Consider the following 25,918-nt stretch of genomic DNA (forward strand, 5'->3'; position numbering starts at 1 on the left):
TGTGTCCAAACTTTTGGTCTGTACTGTATATATATATATATGTATATCAAGAAAACACAAATTCTCTGCTATTAACTGCACATTTCTGCTGAAGGACAGCTCATGCCTCATGCTCCTGATATAAAGTTCATAACCAATGCTGATAATAAACTTCGATCCCCATGGAGTTAGCCACTGGATGGATCATTTTAGTTATGGATTCTGGTGAATGTGTGAATACACTTGGTCAGGTGGTGGTCAGCATTCCTTGTGGACATCGGACATGGCAGACAGGAGAAGATCACTGAATTGTCACTACCAGAGCTTTGAGACGTTCTCACAGCTCTGTGTCTCCACCCCTGTGATGATGTCACTTAGGGTTGGAGGTGTTCTCACTGTTCTGTTTCTCCGCCCCTGTGATGAGGTCTTTACTCCCAGCTGTCTCTCCTGCGTTTGATTTCTCTGCCTTTAAATCACCCCTCCTCCTATTGCAGGGCGTGGATTATATTCCTCTTTTCAGTTGTAGCTCTGCCTTGAGTATCTTCACTTCTTTAGCTACTAGTTCTCTGGACCTGTGTTCTGCTGCTGCAAGCACTCCGGATATTGCCAGCAGGTCCTTGGATCCGTCTTCTCTGCGGCTGCAGCTCCATCAGCTAAGTGTGCAGACTTTGTTATGTACCTGGTGATTTCCTGACTGGATCTGAGGTGGCCCCGGTTCCCTCCATATTCTGAGCAGGGCATCGGTGGCCGTGCCCCTTCCACTATTGTAGGGGTTACAGGGCTCATCAGTCTAAGGTACGCGGGCATGCCTCGTTCCACCATTTGGATCCGGGCATGTGCTTTAGCAGCATAGGGAGAGTGTTGAGGGTCTAACAGGGGTCACCCTTTCTCTTCCCTAGTTTGGGGTCCGGTCAGTAGCTCTTTTTACTGTGTATGCTCTTGTTACCCTTAAACAGCCGTGACATTATAATCCACCAAAACCGTCCTTGTTGACATGGATCCGCTTTCTGACCTGGTTGACCGCATGCAGGGTCTTTCTTTGGAAGTAGCGGATCTCCGTCAATCTCTGACTCAGCTACAAGCATTGGGCTCTGCTCCGGCTCATGGAGTCTGTTGCGAGCCAAAGGTCTCACTTCTGGAAACGTTCTCCGGGGGCAGTGAGAATTTTGTTCGCTTCAGAGAGGCATGTAAACTCCATTTTTGTTTGTGTCCCCACTCCTCTGGTAATGAGGAACAGAGGGTGAGGATTGTCATCTCCCTGCTCAGAGGTAATGCTCAGACTTGGGCTTTTTCGCTGCCATCAGGGGATCCTTCCCTGCGATCCGTGGAAAGGTTTTTTGTGGTCCTGGGGCAGATATATGATGACCCGGATCGTGTTGCTCTGGCAGAATCGAACTTACGTGTTCTATGCCAGAACAAACTGTCTGCGGAGCTTTATTGTTCTGAATTTCGGAGATGGGCAGCTGATTCAGGCTGGAATGATGCTGCACTCCGAAGTCAGTTCTCTCATGGTCTCTCAGAGGATTTGAAAGATGCCTTTGCTTTCCATGAGAGACCAACATCCTTAGAGTCTGCCATGTCATTGGCGGTACGCCTTGACAGGCGTCTAAGGGAAAGAAACAAGACCTCTCCGTCCAGCCATTGTCAGTCTAGGGGCAATGGTGCGGACTCATTCAGTATGCAGGGGTCTCATCCTGTCTCGCTCCCCTCTGAGGAGGAGCCCATGCAGCTAGGCCGACTTGCCCCTGATAAAAGAGGATTTAGTCCTCAGAATATGGTGTGTTTTTGTTGTGGGGGCATAGGTCATTTGGCAAATGTTTGTCCGTCTAGGAGATTCCTGAACTGTACTAACGATAATAAGAGAAAAACCTCAAGAGGTAGATCATCAAGTTCTGCTTCATCTGCTACTTTGGGCAAAGTTGATGTGGGAATTGATGCTTTTCCTCTGACCTGCAGTTCCCGTTTTCTCCTGTCTGCCAGGGTGGCGCTAGAGAGCAAAGTCATTCCTTGTGAGATTTTTGTCGATAGTGGAGCGGCCGTCAATCTTATTGACACTCAATTTGTAGCCTTGCATGGTTTTCAGGTTTGTACATTAGAAAAGGATATACCTGTTTTTGCTATTGACTCTGCACCACTCTCGCAGAGATCTCTGAAAGGCATTGTTCACAATATCCGGCTAGCTGTAGGTGACACTCATGTGGAGGAGATATCTTGTTTTGTCCTTAACGGATTGCCTTCTCCTCTAGTTTTGGGGCTACCCTGGCTCACTAGACATAACCCCACTATTGATTGGCAAGGAAGGCAAATAAATGAGTGGAGTGACTTTTGTAGAGAGAATTGCCTCACAGCCACTCTTGCAGAGGTGTCTACTAAAACTGTGCCATCATTTCTCTCTGATTTCTCGGATGTGTTTTCCGAGAGCGGTGTTCAGGAGCTACCTCCTCACCGGGAGTTTGACTGTCCCATTAACCTCATTCCCGGCGCCAAGCTGCCAAAGGCACGCCTCTACAATCTCTCACAACCGGAAAGACTCGCAATGCGAACCTATATCTCCGAGAGTCTCGAGAAGGGGCATATTCGTCCCTCAAAGTCGCCTGTTGCCGCGGGTTTTTTTTTTTGTTAAAAAAAAAGATGGCTCTCTGAGACCTTGCTTAGATTTTAGGGAGCTGAACCGTATCACGATTCGCGATCCCTATCCCCTTCCTCTGATCCCGGACCTCTTCAACCAAATTGTTGGGGCCAAGGTGTTTTCCAAATTGGATCTGAGAGGCGCGTACAACCTGGTCAGGGTCAGAGAGGGGGATGAATGGAAAACGGCCTTTAATACCCCTAACGGGCATTTCGAGAATCTCGTTATGCCTTTCGGCCTGATGAATGCTCCGGCCGTCTTTCAGCATTTTGTTAATAGTATTTTCTATCATTTAATGGGGAAATTTGTATTGGTGTATCTTGATGATATTTTGATTTTTTCCCCTGATGTTCAGACTCATCAGGATCATCTTTTTCAGGTCCTGCAGATACTGCGGGAAAATAAACTGTATGCCAAGCTGGAGAAATGTCTTTTTATGGTATCAGAGATTCAATTTCTGGGTTTTCTCCTCTCTGCTTCTGGTTTTCGCATGGATCCGGAGAAGGTCCGTGCTGTGCTGGAGTGGGAGCTTCCTGAAAATCAGAAGGCATTGATGCGCTTTCTGGGTTTTGCTAACTACTACAGAAAGTTCATTTTGAATTATTCCTCTATTGTCAAACCCCTTACTGACATGACAAAAAAGGGGACGGATTTTTCCTCTTGGTCGGAGGAGGCGCTTGCAGCCTTTTCTAAGATTAAAGAGAGTTTTGCGTCTGCTCCCATCTTGGTGCATCCCGATGTTTCCTTACCTTTTATTGTTGAGGTGGATGCTTCCGAGGTGGGTGTGGGTGCAGTTTTGTCCCAGGGCCCCTCTCCTGCCAAATGGCGACCTTGTGCCTTTTTCTCTAGAAAACTCTCCCCGGCAGAGAGAAACTATGATGTGGGAGATAGGGAGTTGTTGGCCATCAAGTTGGCTTTCGAGGAATGGCGCCATTGGTTGGAGGGGGCCAGGCACCCTATCACCGTTTTTACCGACCATAAGAATCTGGCGTACTTGGAGTCGGCCAGGCGTATGAATCCGAGACAGGCCAGATGGTCTCTGTTCTTCTCCAGATTCAATTTTGTTGTTACTTTCCGCCCTGGGATCAAGAATGTGAAGGCTGATGCTCTCTCTCGCTGTTTTCCGGGAGGAGGAAACTCCGAGGACCCGGGTCCCATTTTGGCGGAGGGGGTAGTTGTTTCTGCTCTATATTCCGATTTGGAGGCCGAGGTCCAGGCTGCCCAGTCTGAGGCACCTGCCCGTTGTCCCTCCGGGAAGTTGTTCGTGCCTCCTGAGCTACGTCACAAACTCTTTAAGGAACATCATGATACAGTTCTTGCTGGTCACCCCGGGAGTAGAGCCACGGTAGATCTCATTGCTCGGAGATTTTGGTGGCCGGCTCTTCGTAAGTCTGTGGAGGGTTTTGTGGCGGCTTGTGAGACGTGCGCTCGCGCTAAGGTCCCTCGTTCACGACCTTCAGGTTCCCTTCTCCCGTTACCCATACCTTCCCGTCCTTGGACACACCTGTCCATGGACTTTATCACGGATCTTCCTCGTTCCTCGGGGAAGTCGGTGATCCTGGTGGTCGTGGACCGTTTTAGCAAGATGGCTCATTTCGTTCCTTTCCCTGGTTTACCCAATGCTAAAACGTTGGCGCAAGCTTTTGTCGATCATATTGTTAAATTGCACGGCATTCCCTCTGAGATTGTTTCCGATAGAGGCACGCAGTTTGTGTCCAGGTTCTGGAAGGCTTTCTGTTCTCGCCTGGGGGTTCGGCTGTCCTTCTCTTCTGCTTTTCACCCGCAGTCGAATGGTCAGACTGAGCGCCTCAATCAGAATCTGGAGACATATTTGCGCTGTTTTGTGGCAGAGAACCAGGAGGATTGGTGTTCATTTCTCCCTCTTGCTGAGTTTGCTTTGAACAACCGTCGTCAGGAATCTTCTGATAAGTCACCATTTTTTGGTGCATATGGGTTCCATCCGCAGTTTGGGACATTCTCGGGAGGGGCTCTTTCTGGTTTACCTGAGGAGGAGAGATTTTCCTCGTCTTTGTCTACCATTTGGCAAAAGATTCAGAGTAATCTTAGAAAGATGAGTGAGAAGTATAAGCGTGTGGCTGATAAGAGACGTGTGCCTGGTCCGGACCTGAATGTGGGTGATCTGGTGTGGTTGTCTACAAGAAATATTAAACTGAAGGTTCCCTCCTGGAAATTGGGTCCCAAGTTTATTGGGCCTTATAAAATTTTGTCAGTCATCAATCCTGTTGCCTTCCGCCTTGATCTTCCACGGGTTTGGAAGATACATAATGTTTTTCACAGATCTCTCTTAAAACCATATGTCCAGCCCACGGTACCCTCCTCTTTGCCTCCTCCTCCGATTTTGGTTGATGGCAATCTGGAGTTTGAGGTTTCCAGAATTGTGGACTCTCGCATTGTCCGCGGTTCTCTTCAGTACCTCGTTCATTGGAAGGGTTATGGTCCTGAGGAGAGGATGTGGGTTCCGATGTCGGACATTAAAGCCACTCGCCTTATCAGGGCATTTCATAGGGCTCATCCTGGGAAGGTGGGTCCTGGGTGTCCGGAGTCCACCCGTAGAGGGGGGGGTACTGTCACTACCAGAGCTTTGAGACGTTCTCACAGCTCTGTGTCTCCACCCCTGTGATGATGTCACTTAGGGTTGGAGGTGTTCTCACTGTTCTGTTTCTCCGCCCCTGTGATGAGGTCTTTACTCCCAGCTGTCTCTCCTGCGTTTGATTTCTCTGCCTTTAAATCACCCCTCCTCCTATTGCAGGGCGTGGATTATATTTCTCTTTTCAGTTGTAGCTCTGCCTTGAGTATCTTCACTTCTTTAGCTACTAGTTCTCTGGACCTGTGTTCTGCTGCTGCAAGCACTCCGGATATTGCCAGCGGTCCTTGGATCCGTCTTCTCTGCGGCTGCAGCTCCATCAGCTAAGTGTGCAGACTTTGTTATGTACCTGGTGATTTCCTGACTGGATCTGAGGTGGCCCCGGTTCCCTCCATATTCTGAGCAGGGCATCGGTGGCCGTGCCCCTTCCACTATTGTAGGGGTTACAGGGCTCATCAGTCTAAGGTATGCGGGCATGCCTCGTTCCACCATTTGGATCCGGGCATGTGCTTTAGCAGCATAGGGAGAGTGTTGAGGGTCTGACAGGGGTCACCCTTTCTCTTCCCTAGTTTGGGGTCCGGTCAGTAGCTCTTTTTACTGTGTATGCTCTTGTTACCCTTAAACAGCCGTGACATGAATGTATCTAACAGTAAACTATCTCTCCTATTAGCTTCTGAAATGAAGAAGTAGATTTTAAATATTAGCTTGTGGTTTTCTAGGGGGCTGGAGCTCGTGTACTGTAGGTGTGCAGCTGGGAGTGATAAACTAACCCAACTTCTGGTAACTAGTCTCTACGTCGGGGCATTGTGATTAAACAAGTGTGGGGAGATCTGTCACCATGCAAGTGCGCAGAGGCTCCTGTACTTCTAGGAACTGGCTGCAAGGTAAGACATACCTCGTCTGGTCCTGGCACCTAGTCTGGCATGCAAACATTGGAAATGAATGAGTAGTCATATAGTTCTCAGTATTGGAAGGAGCTGCCCTTATAGAAGTTGCCCCTGGTGAACTGACATTGTATATTTTACATGGTCATTACCAAATCATCCCACTTGTATTAGGATTTTTTCTATACATTACAGAAAATATTGTGAGAAAATAAGGGCATTAACAGTCAAATCTTCCAAACTACCACTGTGGCTCCTGTGTAATACAGAAGCCCAAATGCTCTGTTGGATCCATCACGTAACAGGTACCACCAGCGCTCAGACAGACCCCATGGTTTCTGTCATGGTTTCCATCATCTTCACTGAAAGAGTGTTGCATGTGGCGTCATTCTTTCCATCAAATCTGCCAAGACTGCTGACGAAGTCTCTGGACGGAGCCCCTGACGACGCCGTGAACAGGGCATGACATGTTACTAAAAGCGAAACCCGAGGTGCAACTTATATTGCAGGAATTTTCTATTAGGGATACTCTGACAACACTTTGGATGCCCTTTTCAGAGATGTACCCTTGACGCAGGTTGTCGGTAAGTCAGGGACATAGGGCTGTGTAAAACCAGAAGGACACAACGCTCACCAGACATGAAGTTTTTGGATTAAGCGCAGGGATGCTCAACCTGTGGCCCTCCAGCTGTTGTAAAACTACAACTCCCACCCTGCCCTGCTGCAGGCTGATAGCTGTAGACTGTCTTGGAATGCTGGGAGTTGTAGTTTTGCAACAGCTGGAGGGGCGCAGGTTGAGCTTGCCTGGATTAAGGGATCCCACACTGGACTTAAGATGAATCAACGTCATTTCTTATCTCACTGTCTAATAAAAGTAATGTTCTCATTTTTGATCTTAGAAATACAATGATTTCGATAACTCAATCTGTGGCAGCTTCTGTTGTACAGATATTACCATCTCACCCCCAATCCCTGTCTCTGGAGGGGCTCAAAATCTTATCAGCAGGAAAAGCACCTCATGTCAGACAGTTGTTTTGGCTCCCAAAGATATTCATTGCATAGACATCGGATTGTTCCATTGTATTCTCCTTCCCCAACATGTCTGGATTGTTAGAAGATCACAGCGCTCCATACATCAGGGTAGTAGCTTCTTAAATCGGCAAAAACATTTGATAAATAAAATTTCTGCGCACTGCAGAATGGTATCCAATGCACTTGATTGAATTCTCATCTTTTTAAGGGCAAACATTTTCAGTTAGCAGACCTTCTTCAGGCCATTTGATTGCCCAGACAGTGAGAAGGAAGGCGTGAAGATGTAATTGCTGTGCTGAGCCATTTCAATGAAAAATGACCAAAAATGTCCTTGTCAGCTAAGTAAATTGTGAGCTCGCCTGGTGCACATCTGGTGCCATTTGAATCTCGGTTTTTATATTGAGCATACTTTCTGATCATAAATCAGTTTTGGAAATGTTGTTCTTGTGACTCATTATGGTCCATGTGGTCCCTTTCAAACTAAAGCATATAAACCTGGTCATATGGACTAATCCCATCCCGATTGAACTTCTGTGTTCCTGGGTGTAGCAGCCATTCATCTTGCGTTCGGTCCTTCGTTTACAGTGTTGGACCACTTCTTGCATTTTCAAACATATTAATAATTTCGAGGCTCTATTTGCGGCTAATTTTGCACAGCGTGATTGGACTAAGCTGCGGCCCCGGGTGGCTGAGTTTATGGAAACTTATTTTTTGGTAACACCAATCCAGAGTTATGGACGCAACATAGCTTGTTCTGCTGTTTGTGTAGCTCCCATTCACTACAATGGCGGAGCGCCAGCCCACTCGGCTGTTTCCGTAAGCCCGACCACTTGAGGACGGCACTTAGTTCCATCTAAACATGGAAACAGTAAGATGGGATAACCCACTTTAACAGCTGGCACCAGGGAACTGTGGGGCTTCTCTCATACACATTGCATTATTATAGGGCCATGTCACTATCAGGGGGGATCTTCTAATATTAATCGGTCACATGTATGTCCACTTTAAAAGCTATGGACATCTATGCACACATTTTTTTTATGTTCATTTGCTTCGAAAATGTAAAATTCCTAAACTTTTTAAATAGTCTTCTTTAAATATTTCTGACTATTTTGCATCTGTACAGTGTGTGCAAGTCCTTCACTTAGCTGGTGGCGCTGCTGATCTGACATAAATAAATCAGAGCACTGCTCCTGTTTCTGACAGCTCTTTCTGTCCCCCCCTTCATTCAGTGTTGGAGATAGCAGCAGGGAGGGGGAGGATGTTGTACATGGCATATGTGTGTAGATTGGCTGGAAATCACACAAGGATGGCAGCTGACACAGGCTGTAGATAGGGAGGAAAGCAAGGTAGTTTGCAGGTGGGGGGATCACATAGGCTGTGTCATACTGTACTTTCCAACTTGTATAACTGGGAGGGACATGTCCACTTGAGAAAAGTTAAGGGACAAGTTGCAAACAGATATCAGGGGGTCTGAAAATATATGACGGGATGAAGATTGCAGCCTGAAACCTAGTGGCAATTTATTTTTAATTTTTTTTACTTACGGAGGACCTGTCCCCTCTCCTGACAGATCTATTATAATAACTACGTACATTCCCCATGTAATAACAATCCTGGAGCTTCTATGACTCTGTGTTGTGGTATTATCAGTTGGGGGGTGTCCCTGCACACCAGTATTACTAGTTGGGGTTTGGGGGGGTGTCCCTGCACACCAGTATTACTAGTTGGGGTTTGGAGAGGTGTCCCTGCACACCAGTATTACTAGTTGGGGTTTGGGGAGGTGTCCCTGCACACCAGTATTACTAGTTGGGGTTTGGGGGGGGGGGGTGTCCCTGCACACCAGTATTACTAGTTGGGGTTTGGGGGGGTCCCTGCACACCAGTATTACTAGTTGGGGTTTGGGGGGGCGGGGGTGTCCCTGCACACCAGTATTACTAGTTGGGGTTTGGGGGGGGTGTCCCTGCACACCAGTATTACTAGTTGGGTTTTGGGGGGGTGTCCCTGCACACCAGTATTACTAATTGGGGTTTGGGGGGTGTCCCTGCACACCAATATTACTAGTTGTGGTTTGGGGAGGTGTCCCTGCACACCAGTATTACTAGTTGGGGTTTGGGGAGGTGTCCCTGCACACCAGTATTACTAGTTGGGGTTTGGGGAGGTGTCCCTGCACACCAGTATTACTAGTTGGGGTTTGGGGAGGTGTCCCTGCACACCAGTATTACTAGTTGGGGTTTGGGGAGGTGTACCTGCACACCAGTATTACTAGTTGGGGTTTGGGGGGGGGGGGTCCCTGCACAGTCTGACACTGGCAGCACTGCTTGGATAATGTCAGACTGTGCAGGGCCACCCACCCCAACTGGTAACACCCAGATGGATCTTTATTCATACACTTCTAGAAGGAATAATAGAAGAACGACACCATGCAGAGCCATAAGAATAGAAGCTCCAGAATTGTTATTACATGGGGAATGCACGTAGTTACTAAATCCGACACGTCAGGAGAGGGGACGGATCTCCTATGAGTTAGCCATGCATTATAAAGATGGGGAGCTCATCCGAACCTCTTGGTGTAGATTTGTGTACGGATAGCACGCTGTATGTAATTATAGCTGCACACTTTTGTCTTTTGAACCTCTGCCCCCTGGTTACATAATATAGGTTTGCAGAACATAATGTATAATCAGAGGGAAGTTATGGAGGTTTGTTACCTGTGCACTTATCAGGTTTCATGTAGCAGAACCGATGTCGTTATATTACATTGCAGTATAATTGATATCATATGAGTCAATTATTGATAGGATTGCCATAGTAGAATGCTTACATATTATATTACACTTTATGTGTCTGTATTCTAATAGCAGTCATATTGAAGTTGGAAAACCAAAAGTGTCATAGTTGAAGGCTGTGGTCACACGTGCAATTTTTGGTTCAGGTTTTCTTTTCTTTTTTTTTTAGGCAAACACAGGAGCGAATAGCAGGGAGAGGAGAAGTGTCAGTCTTTTCCACATACTGTTCCTCTTTTTGGATCAACTGCTCTGTTTGGCTTGAAAAACTGCCGAAAACAGCAGGTGTGATTCCAGCCGTATTGTAGACAAGGGAGATTTACTAAGCTGAGGCTGTATGTGGTGTATTGGTTGAAAGTCTATAGAGAATTTGAAATGCAACCTGCTCCAGCAATGGTTAGAACGACACACAATTCACGTGTCAAGAAAACAATTCTATAAAAAAAGTATGTGACATAAAACATATTCATTTTGACCAGCGTTTCTTCTTCTATCTATCTATATATCTATCTATCTGTCTATTTATCTAATATCCATCTATCCACTGCCGGATCTTAATACCGGAATTAACAACACAAGTGTGAAGGTGTCTTTAGCCGGCACCAAAAATCATCGTTCCTGTGCAGCAGATCGAAAAGGGACAATGACTTTTATGGGGACAAGCGATTACAGTATTGGTCACCCATCCCCATACGGAGGAGGCGATTGCTGGAAGTCCTGCCCTCATCTCCGCTGATGATCAGGCTGCCACAGATCTGTAGACTGCTGGGTAGTGGAACTGACCTGATTGATGACCCTTCTCGTCATGGACTGCAAACCCGCACAGTATAAACAGCCATGCATTTTCCCTTTGAAAACAATGGGAGGTGGATTTTCGGCAGATTTTGGAACTGAATATGCACTAAAATCCACGTAGAATTTAAGCAGTGTGAACATACCCTAAGGCCTCGTTCACACTTCAGTGTTTGGTCAGTGATTTCCATCAGTGATTTGTGAGCCAAAACCAGAAGTGGAGCCTCCACAGACATGAGGTAGAAGGGAAAGATCTGCTACTGTTCTGTGTTTAGAGTTGCACCTGGTTTTGGCTCACAAATCACTGATGGAAATCACTGACCAAACACTGAAGTGTGAACGAGGCCTTAGGGTTATATGCACTCGGTGCATACTGCGAGCAAATTTGCCGCACAGATTTTCAGATAGAAAATCCACAACCTAAAGCCTCATTCACACGTCAGTGTTCGGTCAGTCATTTTCATCAGTGATTTTGAGGCCAAAACCAGGTGCAGATCTTTCCTTTAGGGCTCATGCACACGAACGTATTTTCTTTCTGTGTCCGTTCTGTTTTTTTTTGCTCTCACTTCAATGAGTCCGCAAAAAAAAACAGAAGTTACTCCGTGTGCATTCTGTTTCCGTATGTCCGTATTTCCGTTCCGTAAAAAAATAGAACATGTCCTATTATTGTCCGCATTACGGACAAGGATAGGACTGTTCTATTAGGGGCCAGCTGTTCCGTTCCACAAAATACGGAATGCACATGCACGTCATTCGTATTTTATGCGGATCGTTTTTTTTGCGGACATATGATCGTGTGCATGAGCCCTTATACCTTATGTCTGTGGAGGCTCTAATGCTGGTTTTGGCTCAAAATCACAGATGGAAATCACTGACCAAAACTGACGTGTGAACTTGGCCTTAGTTCTACTGTATCTAGTATCTATCTCCTATCGATCTATCTATGTCCAAATGTTGTGAGCGGCACTGTGATATAATGATGACAGGGTGCCCGCGGCTGCGATCTAACATCCAATAAGTAAAAAAAAATTCCACCGCACTCCCAAAAAAGTAAATCAAAATGAGTGTTCTTTAATCACCAAACAGCGACGTTTCAGTCCAATTACTGGGACTTTTCTAAAGCAGTCACTGCTTGAGTAAAGTCCCAGTAAGGCCTCATGCACACGGCCGTTGTGCGGCCGTTCCGTGCATTGGGGACTGCAATTTGCGGTCTCCAATGCGCGAGCAACATCCGTGCGGTGGCGGGGGCGGATCGAGACCCATTTAAATGAGCACATGGCCGGTGCCCACATATTGCAGACCCGCTGTTTGCGGGCCGCAATTCAGCTACGGCCGGGCGACGGCCATGTGCACGAGGCCTTAGAGGGTTGAAACTTTGCTGTTTGGTGATTAAAGAACACACATTTTTATTTACTTTTTTGGGAGTGCCGTGGAATTTTTTATTTATTTAACTATATATCTATTTATTATCTATCCTTTCTATCTATCTTTTATCGCATATCTGTCTGTCTATCTTTTCATTTTTTGTGATGTTTCTAAGCTTCAACATGTTTAACATTTTGCAGCTTCTTGAAAGTGAACTACATAGAGATGTTTTCTAAAATGAATTCTGCCTCACATAATCTCAGCAGCTGTAGATTGGCATTTTTTTTTTTACTTTGGGTATTTAGTGGTTAAAATTCAGCAAGCCGCATTTTGACGGAGGACAGAATTTGTGTCTGCATGATGAACTGTGCAGCCATTGAAGCAGAGGACAGCTGTCAGTGAGGACTGGGATGTGAGAGGTCAGGAGCTGTCAGCTGTAGCACTGGATGTGCCCCATCTAAAAGAACTCACATATACTGTGGATGTAGGTATATACAGTATATATATATATTATGTATACAGATCCTCTTTCCCAGTCTTTCCATAGCCTTGCTTTATAGAAGAAGAGGCGTGTACATTGCTGACTTCAATCACATATTAATTTAGGAATAATATGAAGAGACATGAGAAATGTTACTTTATGCCCTGGAGGCCAACTCTGCTTCCAGATCCAGCTGTCTATATTACAGTTACTTGCACTGAATTGCTTCTTCTGCTTGCTTTGCAGGCTTATGGTAGCTACCTGTACACAACACTAGGGGGAGCTCAGCCCCCATTTGGTGCAAGACTATGGGGGTCCAGGCCCCTTCTGAGTTTTGCTGTGTGGCCCTATGAGTCAAACTCATGAGATCATATTGGTGAAGTCTATGATCTTATACCATCTCAGATTCTAGGAAATTCTAGTAACACTAATACCGATAAACATAATATAATTCTGGCTACAGGCCTGATGTACTTCCTTTTACTTTGTTTCAAATGTCTGAACTCGGCATTGCACCAAATTATTTCAATTTAACTTGTGATAATAAGTTACAGCCCTATAATACATAAAGAAACAACAAGAATATAACATGGTGCATGAGGCAGAGATTTAGGAAATACTTTTATCCATTACAATGAATGTAAAAATCAGGAAGACAACACATTTACTCTTCTCATTCTGTCCATAGTTTGCAATGCAGGCTGACTGCACAGCTCTAAGAGGTGTTCATGTGATCCTTAGGCCTCCTGCACACGACCGTATGGCTTTTTCAGTGTTTTGCCGTCCGTTTTTCACGGATCCGTTGTTCAGTTTTTTTGTTTCCGTTGTGTTTCCGTTTCTGTTCCATTTTTCCGTTCCATTTTTCCGTATGGCATATACAGTATACAGTAATTACATAGAAATAATTGGGCTGGGCATAACATTTTCAATAGATGGTTCCGCTAAAAAAACGGAACGGATACAGAAGACATACAGATGCATTTCCGTGTGTGTTCAGTTTTTTTTTTTTGCTGACCCATTGACTTGAATAGAGCCACGGAACGTGATTTGTGGGCAATAATAGGACATGTTTCAACGGAACGGAAAAACAGAAATACGGAAATGGAATGCATACAGAGTACATCCATTTTTCTGCGGAACCATAGAAATGAATGGCTCCGTATACGGACCGTATACGGAACGCAAAAAAACGGCCAGTAAACAGAAAAAAAAACGGTCGTGTGAAAGAGGCCTTGCATAACCGTGTTCATGAGGGCAGGTGAATATACTAGAGGCGGCATCTTGTTTGGTAATCCTCTCCATATGGATGGAGGGTAGCTACTAATAATCTATGCCAATCTGGAGCACCTGGCATGATGGTCCGACACCCAGCACCCCCACCGATCAGCTGAATGGGAGCTGTGTTGCATTATGCCAGCACCGGAAACGACACCGTTGGCAGAGCTTTCTGCATCCGCTCTGTTCATTGTATGGTTTCTGGTGAGTGCTTGAAACCGCTGGTTGATGTGGGTGCCAGCTGTAGGATGCACACCAATCTGGCGGATGGATCATCAATACCTAGGCCCCAGAAAACCCCTTTCATTTCCCCTTTGGTGGTGCTGCAGGGTCACAGAAAACTTGCTGATGGGTTCCCCCGTAGATTACAGCCATTGATGGGGTCTCACGAGCACAACCCTTTGTGTCAGGGAACCCTTTCTACAAAATGGGATCGTCCAACTAGTTCTCTAGTGCCTGTAAAAATAATTTTAATAATGTTCTGGTTGTCACTAAACTGTAAAAAAATTAACGAAGAAAATATCCAAATCACTTTTTTTTCTGATTCTCCCTATATTAAAAATGAGTATAAATTGAACGCTTTGTACACTAAAATGGTGCATGAAATACCAGCTAAACATGCCATAATACGGCATCTAGTGTTCAGGCATTTAGTATATACACTTTCAAAATGTGCATGTTTTTCACTTTTATATTAATGCTCAAGATCTATGATGTGTTCTAGGTCCTAGAACACATCATAGATCTTGAGCATTAATATAAAAGTGAAAAACATGCACATTTTGAAAGTGTATATACTAAATGCCTGAACACTAGATGCCGTATTATGGCATGTTTAGCTGGAGTTGTGCCATTGAGATCATTTTTGGGAAATCTGTTCCTCTAAGGCTCCTCCTCAGGAATGCAGATAAGGGACCTGGCTGTAGGAGTCTGCACAGCGGAGGGGCAGCCACATTCCTGCTATCCGCCCATTTGCTGCTCATGCTCTACTATGACCTGCTGCAGAATTACTACAGACTGTGTGTTCTATGATGACTGCAGGTGGACGGCTGGCAGCACCACGCCATATACCTGCCCTGTACCGACCATCACCTAACACTACATCACAAGACTGTGGGCTCGAGGATAGATGGCTCCTGACAGGGCTGCTGTCATATCATCAAGATCATAATATGAACACCTGTAATTAAGCTAAGTATATACCTGTTATATAGGACCCGTCCCCTCTCCTGACATCTCTGTTTTAGTCACTACTTGCATTTCCCATGCAATAACATTTTGGGATCATCTATTCTTATGACTCTATGATTTGTCATTCTTCTATTATTGCTACTGGAAGTTACTGCTTCCAGGTAACACCCAGTTGGCCCTTTATTGCAAAATTCTACCTTAGGTAGGGTACTGGCTCTCCTTTACAATACCAGCCCTGTATGGAGACTTACTGGAAGTGCTCCATGCAGGGGTGCCCCTAGCTTTTCTGTTGCCCGAGGCGAAAACTGAAACTGTGCTCCCCTCCCCCCAGTGCCAATTTCTTAACCTAACCCCTTTGACACAATGAAAGCGCTCATTGCCCATGGCCCTTTTGCTGCCTCCCTCTTGCCCCTACCTGGTGCTGCTGAGGGGACCGCCTCACCTGGCCTCATTGGTGGTGCACCCCTGGCTCCATGGTATGTAGACATATTGGAAATGTACCATGGGAAAGAGAACCATCTTGCTAGCGCCACCTTGTGGAAGTTGCTCCCTATAAGTCAAAATATGACTTTTTAACAAGCCTTGGGACATGACAAGGGTAAATAGCCAGGCCATATAACTCCTTTCATAACTGCTAGTAGGAATACAGGAATGGCAAAACACAGAGTCCTAGGAATAGATGCATCAGAATAATTACATAGAGAATGCAAGAAGTTACTAAAACAGACATGTCCGGAGAGCTAATGGGGGACATTTACTAAGACGGCTTTTTACACTGGTCTTAGTTGTCCCTCCTGCGCTGCTGTACTGTAAGGCTATTTTTGGGCAAAGCGTGACCCTCGTAATAAATTCGGCACATATATGGCAATCCATATGCTTGTCAAATGCAAATTTGCCGGGGTCACCCCAGGCCAGTGTTTGGCACCCGGAGTGGGTCATTTCTCTCCCCCCCTCCTCCCCTCCAATACTTGGCCACATACATCTTACATCCAGAGACATCTCCTGTCATGTAAACCGTCTCTTTAAATTAGAGGGGAAAAGGTTTAAAAGTAATATCAGGAAGTATTACTTTACTGAGAGAGTAGTGGATGCATGGAATAGCCTTCCTGCAGAAGTGGTAGCTGCAAATACAGTGGAGGAGTTTAAGCATGCATGGGATAGGCATAAGGCCATCCTTCATATAAGATAGGGCCAGGGGCTATCCATAGTATTCAGTATATTGGGCAGACTAGATGGGCCAAATGGTTCTTATCTGCCGACACATTCTATGTTTCTAACCTCTTCTCCTCCGTTAGACCGCCAATTCTTTCAGCCGCATCTCGTCTCTACAGTTTGTAACACAGACACGTTAGATTTCTAAATTTTTCCATCAACCTCCCCATCCTGGTGTCCCCACAGTGTCATCCTGCCACCCCCAATACTGTGCCCGTTGTGCCCCCCAATGTCCAAAGTACTATACTGCTAAAAAAAATTGTGACCCTAATAGACATAATTGGGGTCATTTATCAAACTGGTGTAAAGTAGAACTGGATTTCCAAAAGAGCTGTTAAATATGAAAGGTGGAATCTGATTGGCTGCTATGGGCAACTAAGCCAGTTCTGCGTTACACCAGTTTGATAAATTACCCCAAATGTCCCTATAGCGTCCACAGCAGTTATAATGTCCCTAGAGTGCCCCCAGTAATAATACCACCCTCTATTGTGCTCCAGGCAATAATCCCTGTATAGTGTCCCCAGAAATAATAGAATTGCCCCCAATAGTGCCTCCCCGAAAGCAACGCCCCCCCAGGCTGCCCCAATACAGTAATTTTCCCCACACTTCCCCCCTCACAGTAATTTCTCCCACACAGTAGTGTCCGCCACACTGCCCCATACAGTAGTGTCCCCCACACTGCCCCCATAAAGTAATGTCCCCCACACAGTAGTGTCCCCCACATTGCCCATATAGTAATTTTCCCCCCACATAGTAATCCCTCCCATAATAATTTGCCCCCACACAGTATCCCACCATATCCCCCCCGCCCTCCTGTGTGCACCCCCCTCATGTCCCCCAAAGTTGGCACATAAAACAAAATAAAAAAATTTGCCCCCACACAGTATCCCACCATATTTTCCCCCCACACGTCCTCCTGCATTCACCCCGCCCCCCCTCATGTCCTCCAAAGTTGGCACATAAAAGAAAAAAAAAACGGAAAAGCTGAATACTCATCTGCGCTTGCTCGCAGAGTCCCAGCACTGTGCTGCTGAGTCCCGGCACAGGCGCGCTCGATGACGTCATCATGTGCGCCTGCACCGGGATTTCACTACCGCATAGGCTTCAAGCGGTGCAGGGAACTATGCGCTCCGCTCCCTGCCCCTCCGCAGTATGTGGGTGTCAGCGCTTCAGCAATGAGCGCTTCCATCTGTATTGATGGAAGCGCTCATTGCTTCTGGGCCTGCTGGCACCCCCGTGAGAGCCGGCACCAGGGGCGGAGCGCCCCGCCCCCGGGCACGCCACTGCCCCAGGCATGACCCCCGTAACACCCCCATCCCACCCATCTGCTGTACTTGGTGTAAAAACGCCCGTGCAACAAAATATTGTTACACGAACATTAAAATACACGCAGAAATGCCCTTTGCGACTATTTTTACACCAGGCCCCAACGGGTCCTCTTTAAGGGCTCATGCACACGACCGTATGCATTTTGCAGTCAGCAAAAAACGGACCCACAAAAAATACGGATGACGTCCTTGTTCATTCCATATTTTGCGGAACGGAACAGCTGGATCCTAATAGAACAGTACTATCCTTGTCCATTATGCAATAATAGGACATGTTCTATTTTTTGCGGAATTGACATGCCGACATACGGAAACGGTATGCACACGGAGTAACTTCCGTCTTTTTTGCAGACCCATTAAAATGAATGGTTCCGCATATGGTCCTAAAAAAAAAAAAAAATGGACACAAAAGAAAATACGTTTGTGTGCATGAGCCCTTAGGCTGGAGCGACTATTTGTAGCACTTCTAATTGATTTTAACTATTGAGGGACAGCTGCGGTGCACAGGACTGCATACAAGTCTGTTTACGGCTGTTGACTAGTAGCAAAAATCTATGAAAAGTGCTGCACAAAGTCTAGGTGCTGCCCCAGGCATGCTGTGTATGAGCTGATCAGTTGCCTTGCTGTTTTCAATTAATTTTAATGGGTCCTAAAAAAAAATCGGAAGTTACTCCGTGTGCATTCCGTTTCCGTATGTCTGTATTTCCGTTCCGCAAAAAAATAGAACATGTCCTATTATTGTCATACAGACAAGGATAGGACAGTTCTATTAGGGTCCAGCTGTTCCATTCCGCAAAATACGGAATGCACACGGACGTCATCCGGATTTTTTGCGGATCCGTTTTTTGTGCCCTAATCTAAAATCTGTAACAGGACCCCCACCTACCACTGCACTCATCTTAACATGCTTGCTGTAATTGCAAATAGTAGATTTGTATTTGACTTTATTGTAATTCTTTTCTCTTTTCCGGGTTGGTGCAGTCATTAGTGTTAATGAGGTTGGTGAAAAGCCTGTTTATGTGTCATATTAGGAAATATGGACTTCTTGAAGGGGATTTTCCACTTTGCATCGACATGCTCCTATCTCCTATTCTGGGATGTGGTCACATGACCATGTCCATGCAGCTCTTTCTTATTTCCTGTGATGTTATGTCCATGGGCGGGGCAGTGATAGGGGAGTGTCTATGTTACTAGTTGGGTGGGAGGAGCTATAAACTAGCTGGGCGTTGTTAGGGGCAGTGATAGGGGAGTGTCTATGTTACTAGTTGGGTGGGAGGAGCTATAAACTAGCTGGGCGTTGTTAGGGGGCAGTGATAGTGGAGTGTCTATTTAACTAGAGGGATGGGAGGAGATATAAACTAGCTAGGTGTCAGGGATGGTGCTGACGCTGTGGAAGCGAAAGGAGAAGTGCATCATGGGTTTGGTTGGATACAGGAACAGGAAGAGCTACATACAGAATGGAAACAAACCAGAGGGATTGGTTTACATGGTGAAAACATGTCAGGAGAATCCAAATTAAAAGAAAGCATGGGGAAGATCATGCCCTATTTTTTCACCTATTTGTAATGTGTCATTAATTAAATAAAGTTACATATTTTTTATACAGATTGTCTATGTTCTTTATGCTAGGGCTATTAGCAGTTTTTGTAGGTTGCATCGGTGCAGGAGACGCTAGAGCTCAGCAGTGGAGAGATGGGGTAAGGACCTGTCATGGTCATGTGATCAGTGCAGGAGGGGCTGGAGCTCAGTAGTGGAGAGAAATGTTAACCCCTTAAGGACCTGATCAGCGGCAGGGGTCTGGCAGTCACTGACAGCCGAACCCCTGCTACATACGCCGGTATCGGTGAAAACACTGATGCCAGCGTATTACTGCATATGTGATGAGTATCACATACTGCATTACAGTGTGGTACTCCGGCTGCTCTTCTGAGGACAAGAAGACCCTCAAGTGCATCATCAGAATGGCTGGCAGAATCACTGGTACTAAGTTACCATCACTGGATGACATCTTCACTGCTCGCTGCAGCAACAGGGCAAAAATTATCTGCGGGGATCCAACTCACCCCGGCCACAGCCTTTTCACTCCCCTACCCTCCGGTAGGCGTCTTAGAGCCCTACATGCCCGCACCACTAGGCTGAAGAACAGCTTTTACCCCAAAACAATCAGTCTCCTAAATGCTCGGAGATTATTGCCCCTTCCTAGGATAGAAACTACCACAGACTGAAAGTGACTGCTGCATTCATGAACCCATGATGGTCTCTTGTCTGCAGTGGTGTCTGAATCAGTGTATATATATATATATACTCATAAGCACTTACAATATATATGCTGTGAACTGTGAATAGTAATGCCTTCTAGTGCAATGTTTTGTTTTTTTCTAGTGTAATGCTTTAGTTTAAATGTCAGTTCTTGCTCCCCTGTCCATTGCATCTAGGATTGCTCCAAACAACATTTCATTGTATTGTACATTGTATTACATTGTATTGTACAGTGACAATAAAGGCATCTTATCTTATCTTATTAGCCCCTTGTATACTGCAGCATGCACGGGGCCCCGCACTGCAGTGACGGGGACCCGATGGCAGAGAAAGCAAGCCCGATGCCTTCCATAGGCATAGGGGCTTGTCTTCTACGGAAGCCTGTGAGATCCAGCCCTTAGGTTGGGTCTCACAGGCAGGCTGTCAGCATACAAGCTGACAGCCAACGGATTACAATACACAATGTATTGTAATACATTGCAGAGAGGATCAGACCCCAGAAGTTGAAGTCCCAGAGTGGGACAAAGAAAAAAGTTTAAAAAAAAGTGTCCAATTTTCCATAATAAAAAAATAAATAAAGTTTCAAGTAAAAGAAAAAAGCCCCTTTCCCCAAATAAAACACATAAAACTGTAAGAAAAAATAAATAAAAAATGACATATTCATATCAACGCGTCAGTAATGACCAGCTCTATAAAAATATCACATGACTTAACCCCTCAGGTAAACATCATCAAAAAAACAAAAAAAAAAACTGCTAAATAAAATGATTTTTTTTGTCACCTTACATCACTAAAAGTGCAGCACCAAGCAATCAAAAAGGCGTATGCCCCCCAAAATAGTACCAATCTAACCGTCACCTCATCCCGCAAAAAATTAGCTCCTACCTAAGACAATTGACCAAAGAATACCTCTATAAAAATACCACATGACCTAACCCATCAGATGAACACCATAAAAAAAAATAGAATAAAAACGGTGTCAAAAAAGCCATTTTTTGTCACCTACCATCACATAAAGTGCAATAGCAAACGATCAAAAAGTCATAGGCACCCCAAAATAGTGCCAATCAAACCGTCATCTCATTCTACAAAAATCATACCCTACCTAAGATAATCGCCTGAAAACTGAAAAAACAATGGCTCTCAGACTATGGAGACACTAAAACATGATTTTTTTTTTGCTTCAAAAATGCTTTTATTGGGTAAAACTTAAATAAATAAAAAAAGTATACATATTAGGTATTGCCGCATCCGAAACAACCTGCTGTATAAAGATATCACATAAACTAACCCCTCAGGTGGACACTATAAAAAATTAAAACTGTGTTAAAAAAGCCATTTTTTTTGTCACCTTACATCACAAAAAGTGCAATGCCAAGCGATCAAAAAGTCATATGCACCCTTAAATAGTACACATCAAACCGTCATCTCATCCTGAAAAAAATAAGCCCCTACATAAGACAGTCGCCCCACAAATACAAAAAAATATGGCTTTCAGAATATGGAGACACTAAAAAATAATTTATTTGAAAAATGCTTTATTATGTAAAACTGAAACAAATAACCAAAAAAGTTGTCATATTTGGTATTGTCACATCCGTAACAACCTGCTCTATAAAAATAGCACATGATCTAACCTGTCAGATGAATGTTGTAAATAGCAAAAAATAAAAACGGTGCCAAAACAGCTATTTTTTGTTAGCTTGCCTCACAAAAAATGTAATATAGAGCAACCAAAAATTATATGTACCCTAAAATAGTACCAACAAAACTGCAACCTTATCCCGTAGTTTCCAAAATGTGGTAACTTTTTTGGAGTTTCTACTCTAAGGGTGCATCAGGGGTCTTCAAATGTGACATAGCAACATAAAATTATCCCAGTGAAATATGCCCTCCAAAAACCACATGGCGCTCCTTTCCTTCTGAGCCCTGCCGTGTGCCTGTACAGCAGTTTACGATCACAAATAGGGTGTTTCTGTAAACTAAAGAATAAGGTTAATAAATATTGAGTTTTGTTTGGCTGTTAGCCCTTGCTTTGTTACTGGAAAAAATGGATTAAAATGGAAAATCTGCCAAAAAAGTGAAATTCTGAAATTTCCTCTACATTTTTCTTTAATTCTTGTGGAACACCTACAGGGTTAACAAAGTTTGTAAAATCAGTTTTGAATACCTTGAGGGGTGTAGTTTCTAAAATGGGGTCATTTTTGGGTGGTTTCTTTTATGTAAGCCTCACAAAGTGACTTCAGACCTGAACTGGTCCGTAACCCTTTCAAGACCAAGCCATTTTTCACCTTCGTGACCAGGCTTAATTTTGCAAATATGACATGTATCACTTTATGTGGTGATAACTTTAGAATACTTTTATTTATCCAAGCCATTCTGAGATTGTTTTCTCATGGCATCTTGTACTTGATGCTAGAGGTAAATTTGGGTTGATAACTTTTACGTTATAAAAAAATCCCAAATTTACAGAAAATTTTGAAAAAACCTAATTTTCTAAATTTGAATTTCTACACATTAAAGGCAGATAGTGATACCTCATTAGATAGTTCTTATTTAAGATTCTATTTATGTCTACTTTATGTTGGCATCATTTTAAAAATTTAATTTAATTTTTTTTAGGACGTTAGAAGGCTTAGAAATTAAGAAGCAATTTTTAAAATTTTCTATACAACTTTCAGACCGGCACAGTTAGGGACACAGACGGCACAGTTGGATACAACATTAAAGGTACTGCGCACAGATTGAGCACAGGGTACAGACTGGGCAGGCAGCAGATATTAGGGCACACATCAGGGGGCACAGATCAGCTAATGCCTGATTTAAGTCTCTGATCTGTAGAGTGCAGATCAGAGCATGAAACTGGCATTGTAACACTGCTGCGCTCCGATTGGTTAGCCTGCACAGACTAACCAATCGGAGAGATCGTCGGCAAGGGACAACTCTAATTGGTCCCTTGCCGGCCTTACTGGGCTCTTTACTGTCCCTGACAGCAGCAGTTCAGGGGCAGAAGCTTTAGCACTTGGATTAAAGAGGTGCCATGACGTTTATATACGTGCTATCTGCACGGGGTATGTGCAGATAGCACGTATATAGCCATATGGAAGTCATGAAGGGCTTAAAAAGTGGGTTTTGGAAATTTTCTTAAAAATTTCAAGATTTGCTTCTAAATTTCTAAGCTTTCTAACGCCCCCAAAAAATAAAATGGCATTCACAAAATGATCCAAACATAAAGTAGACATATAGAAATTGTAAAGTAATAACTATTATATGAGGTATCACTATCTGTTTAAAAATTTGAGAAACTGAAATGTATTGGTATTTTCTTTTATAAAAATGAAAAATATTGACTGAAATTTACCACTATCATGAAGTACAATGTGTCACAAGAAAAAAATCTCAGAATGGCTTGGATAAGTAAAAGGTTCCAAAGTTTTTACCACATAAAGTGATACGTCAAATTTTTAAAAAATGGCCTGCTCCTTAAGGTGAAAAATGCCAGGGTTCTGAAGGGGTTAAGTACCTGTGATGATGTTGCTATCATGTGATCAGTGCAGGTGGGGCAGAGCTCAGCAGTGGAGAGATGTGGTAAGAACCTGTAATGATTTCACCATCATGTGTTCAGTGTAGGAGGGGCCAGAGATGTGAAGTGGAGAGATGTGGTAAGGACCTGTGATGGTGTCACCATCATGTGATCAGTGCAGTAGGGGCCAGAGCTCAGCAGTGAAGAGGAGAAGTGGTAAGGAGCTGTGATGATGTCACTGTCATGTGATCAATGCAAACGTGATCCTCTGATACTGGGATACAGATTATGGTTTCTATTCTGTGTGTTGTATCGTCACTCACTGTCCCGGGTATGGTGTACTCCTTTTAGGAGTTAGGAAAGTGGTTGCCCAACCAGTGAGCATATTGATCACATAGTCGTCCATTTACTTGAATGGCCAGCATGTAATGCTACATTTTTCCTGCAGACAATGTTGTAGGGGAATGTATGGCCAATAGCAACTTCCACCCAATAAGAATATCTACATTGTTGCTGTCTATCAGAGGAATACTAATAACCTATTTAGTTTGAAAAGTTGGAAAATAGCTAATTTATGGGCTGTTTTGGACCCTTACATGTGTGTTAACAAACTGAATATGCAGGTTTGACACTGCACTTAGCAAATTATTTATTGCATCACACTCTCCCTGTGTAAGGGGAGGAGGTTCCTCGAGAAGCAGGAAGTGAGCAGACAGAGGCTATCTCCATATGTTCGGCGAATCGCGAACACGCAAAGTTCGCCGCAAAACGACCGCCGTTACCTGCATCCCGGGCCTCATCCATGCGGCATGACCATCTTGGAGAGGAGATCCATTAATATCAGTCACCGACAGGGTGGTCTTTGGTTGGATAAGCGGGATGCCAAGTCGATGCACCAAGACTGAGTCCATAAAATTCCCTGCTGCTCCAGAATAAATCAGGGCAGAAAACACACAGACCTTGTCTTGCCACTGTAGTGAAATGGGTACCATCACTCATGTTGGAGGAGGGATAATAGCACCTAGGAGGATCTCCTCTATTCCCCCTAGGTACATTTGTTTCCCGCCGACAGGAGGGGACAGGTCTTAACGAAATGTCCTGCTTTTCCAAAAAACAGGCACAGACCTTTCTGTTGGTGACGAGCTCGTTCCGCTTGTGTAAGATGGGAGGACCCAACCTCCATTGGCTTTTCTGCCGGCTTGGTGGCCCCTGGATGTGGCCGTGAAGGTGTAAAGCGAGTCGACCATTCTACCCGCCTCTCCCAGATCCATCTGTCAGCATCGATTGCCTGGGAGATGGCCATCTCCAATGAGACAGGAGTGGGTAAGGCTAGAAGAAGATCCTGGACTGCATCAGAAAGTCCCAGACGGAAATAATGGCGGAGGGCTGCGTCGTCCCAGGTCCTGAAAGCTGCCCATCGCCTAAATTCCGCAGAGTATTCTTCAGCAGGGCGACGACCTTGCTGAATATGCTTGAGATGGTTCTCGGCAGTACGGGTACGATATAGGTCATCGTAGATAACGGCCATGGCCTCAAAGAAAGCTTCGACTGACAAATAGTTGGCGTGATCCTGATGCAAATTAAATACCCAACGTTGGGGATCTCCACGCAGCAAGGACATTATGATCCCAATCCTCTGTCTGATATTGCCGGAAGCTATCGTCCGCAACTGAAAATATAAAAGACAGGAGTCCCTGAAGTTTAGGAATTCCTGTCTATATCCTGTGAAGGAGTCAGGCAGATGACTCTTCGGCCCCACTTGGTGTCTTGAGATCGTGACGGGTAACGTGGAAGCTCCTTGGAGCAGCTGCTGAACCTCCCCCATCACATTAGACAGTTGCTCCTGGATTTGACCTGCAGCGACTGACGGCACATTTGGGCGTCGTTGGGTTAACAGATTAACTGCTCCTATTAACTCAGTTAGTGCTGCTGGATTCTTTCCATGGCAATTGTTTGTTGGACCCACTGTTCTGTAATGCAAGGCACCAACGAAACAGACCAGTGAGGGCGAAGCAAAAGGGGTTTATTAACAAAATAAACAAAGTTCAGGTAAACTTCACTGGGCAAATACCAGGCAAACAAAAAACAAGGTAAAGCCAGGAGTAGTCCCAATCCATGCATAAGTCTCTGAGCAACTTGCCAGGTAAACTGATGCGTCACGGAAAGTCCCGGGTCCTGGGTCTCACTGGAACAGACGGAGTCCCAGCAAACTTCAATCAGTAGCTAGCATTACTGCACCTGGATAAGGAATGATAACAGTGGGCACTGACCGACCTGGGAGGCCACCTTTTATGTGCCTGCTAACAAATCCCAGGGCGCCAAGTGTCCACTCCCCATAGGTCATGATCCTGCCCTACACCTGTGTAAAAGGCTTTAGTCGGTCATTAGTCAATTAGACCAATGCCGGCCCCCTAATCTGCTTTGAACTTGCGGCCAGGTGCTATTCCCTTCGCTGGTCGGCGAAGCGTATCCCCTTTCGAACATAAATGCGGATACACGACAGGCTCTGCGCGAGTGCGCGAGCGCGTCGACATGGATACTGGAATGGATTCCGCAATAGGCACCGGAGACAAGCTC

General features: G+C 44.9%; 1 protein-coding gene across 1 annotated transcript in view; it reads left to right on the forward strand.

Annotated features, from left to right (window-relative positions):
• Nucleotides 1–6,000: 6,000 nt before the first annotated feature.
• The window catches only part of FLT3 (fms related receptor tyrosine kinase 3), a 126,459-nt gene continuing 106,541 nt past the window's right edge, over nt 6,001–25,918 (forward strand). Inside the window, exon 1 of the mRNA XM_044284638.1 lies at nt 6,001–6,097. Coding sequence (XP_044140573.1) covers nt 6,052–6,097 — 46 coding nt within the window. The 5' untranslated portion in view covers nt 6,001–6,051. The remainder of the gene's footprint in view (nt 6,098–25,918) is intronic.

The sequence above is a fragment of the Bufo gargarizans genome, chromosome 3 (genome assembly GCF_014858855.1).
Source record: "Bufo gargarizans isolate SCDJY-AF-19 chromosome 3, ASM1485885v1, whole genome shotgun sequence".
NCBI classification, from domain to species: Eukaryota; Metazoa; Chordata; class Amphibia; order Anura; family Bufonidae; genus Bufo; species Bufo gargarizans.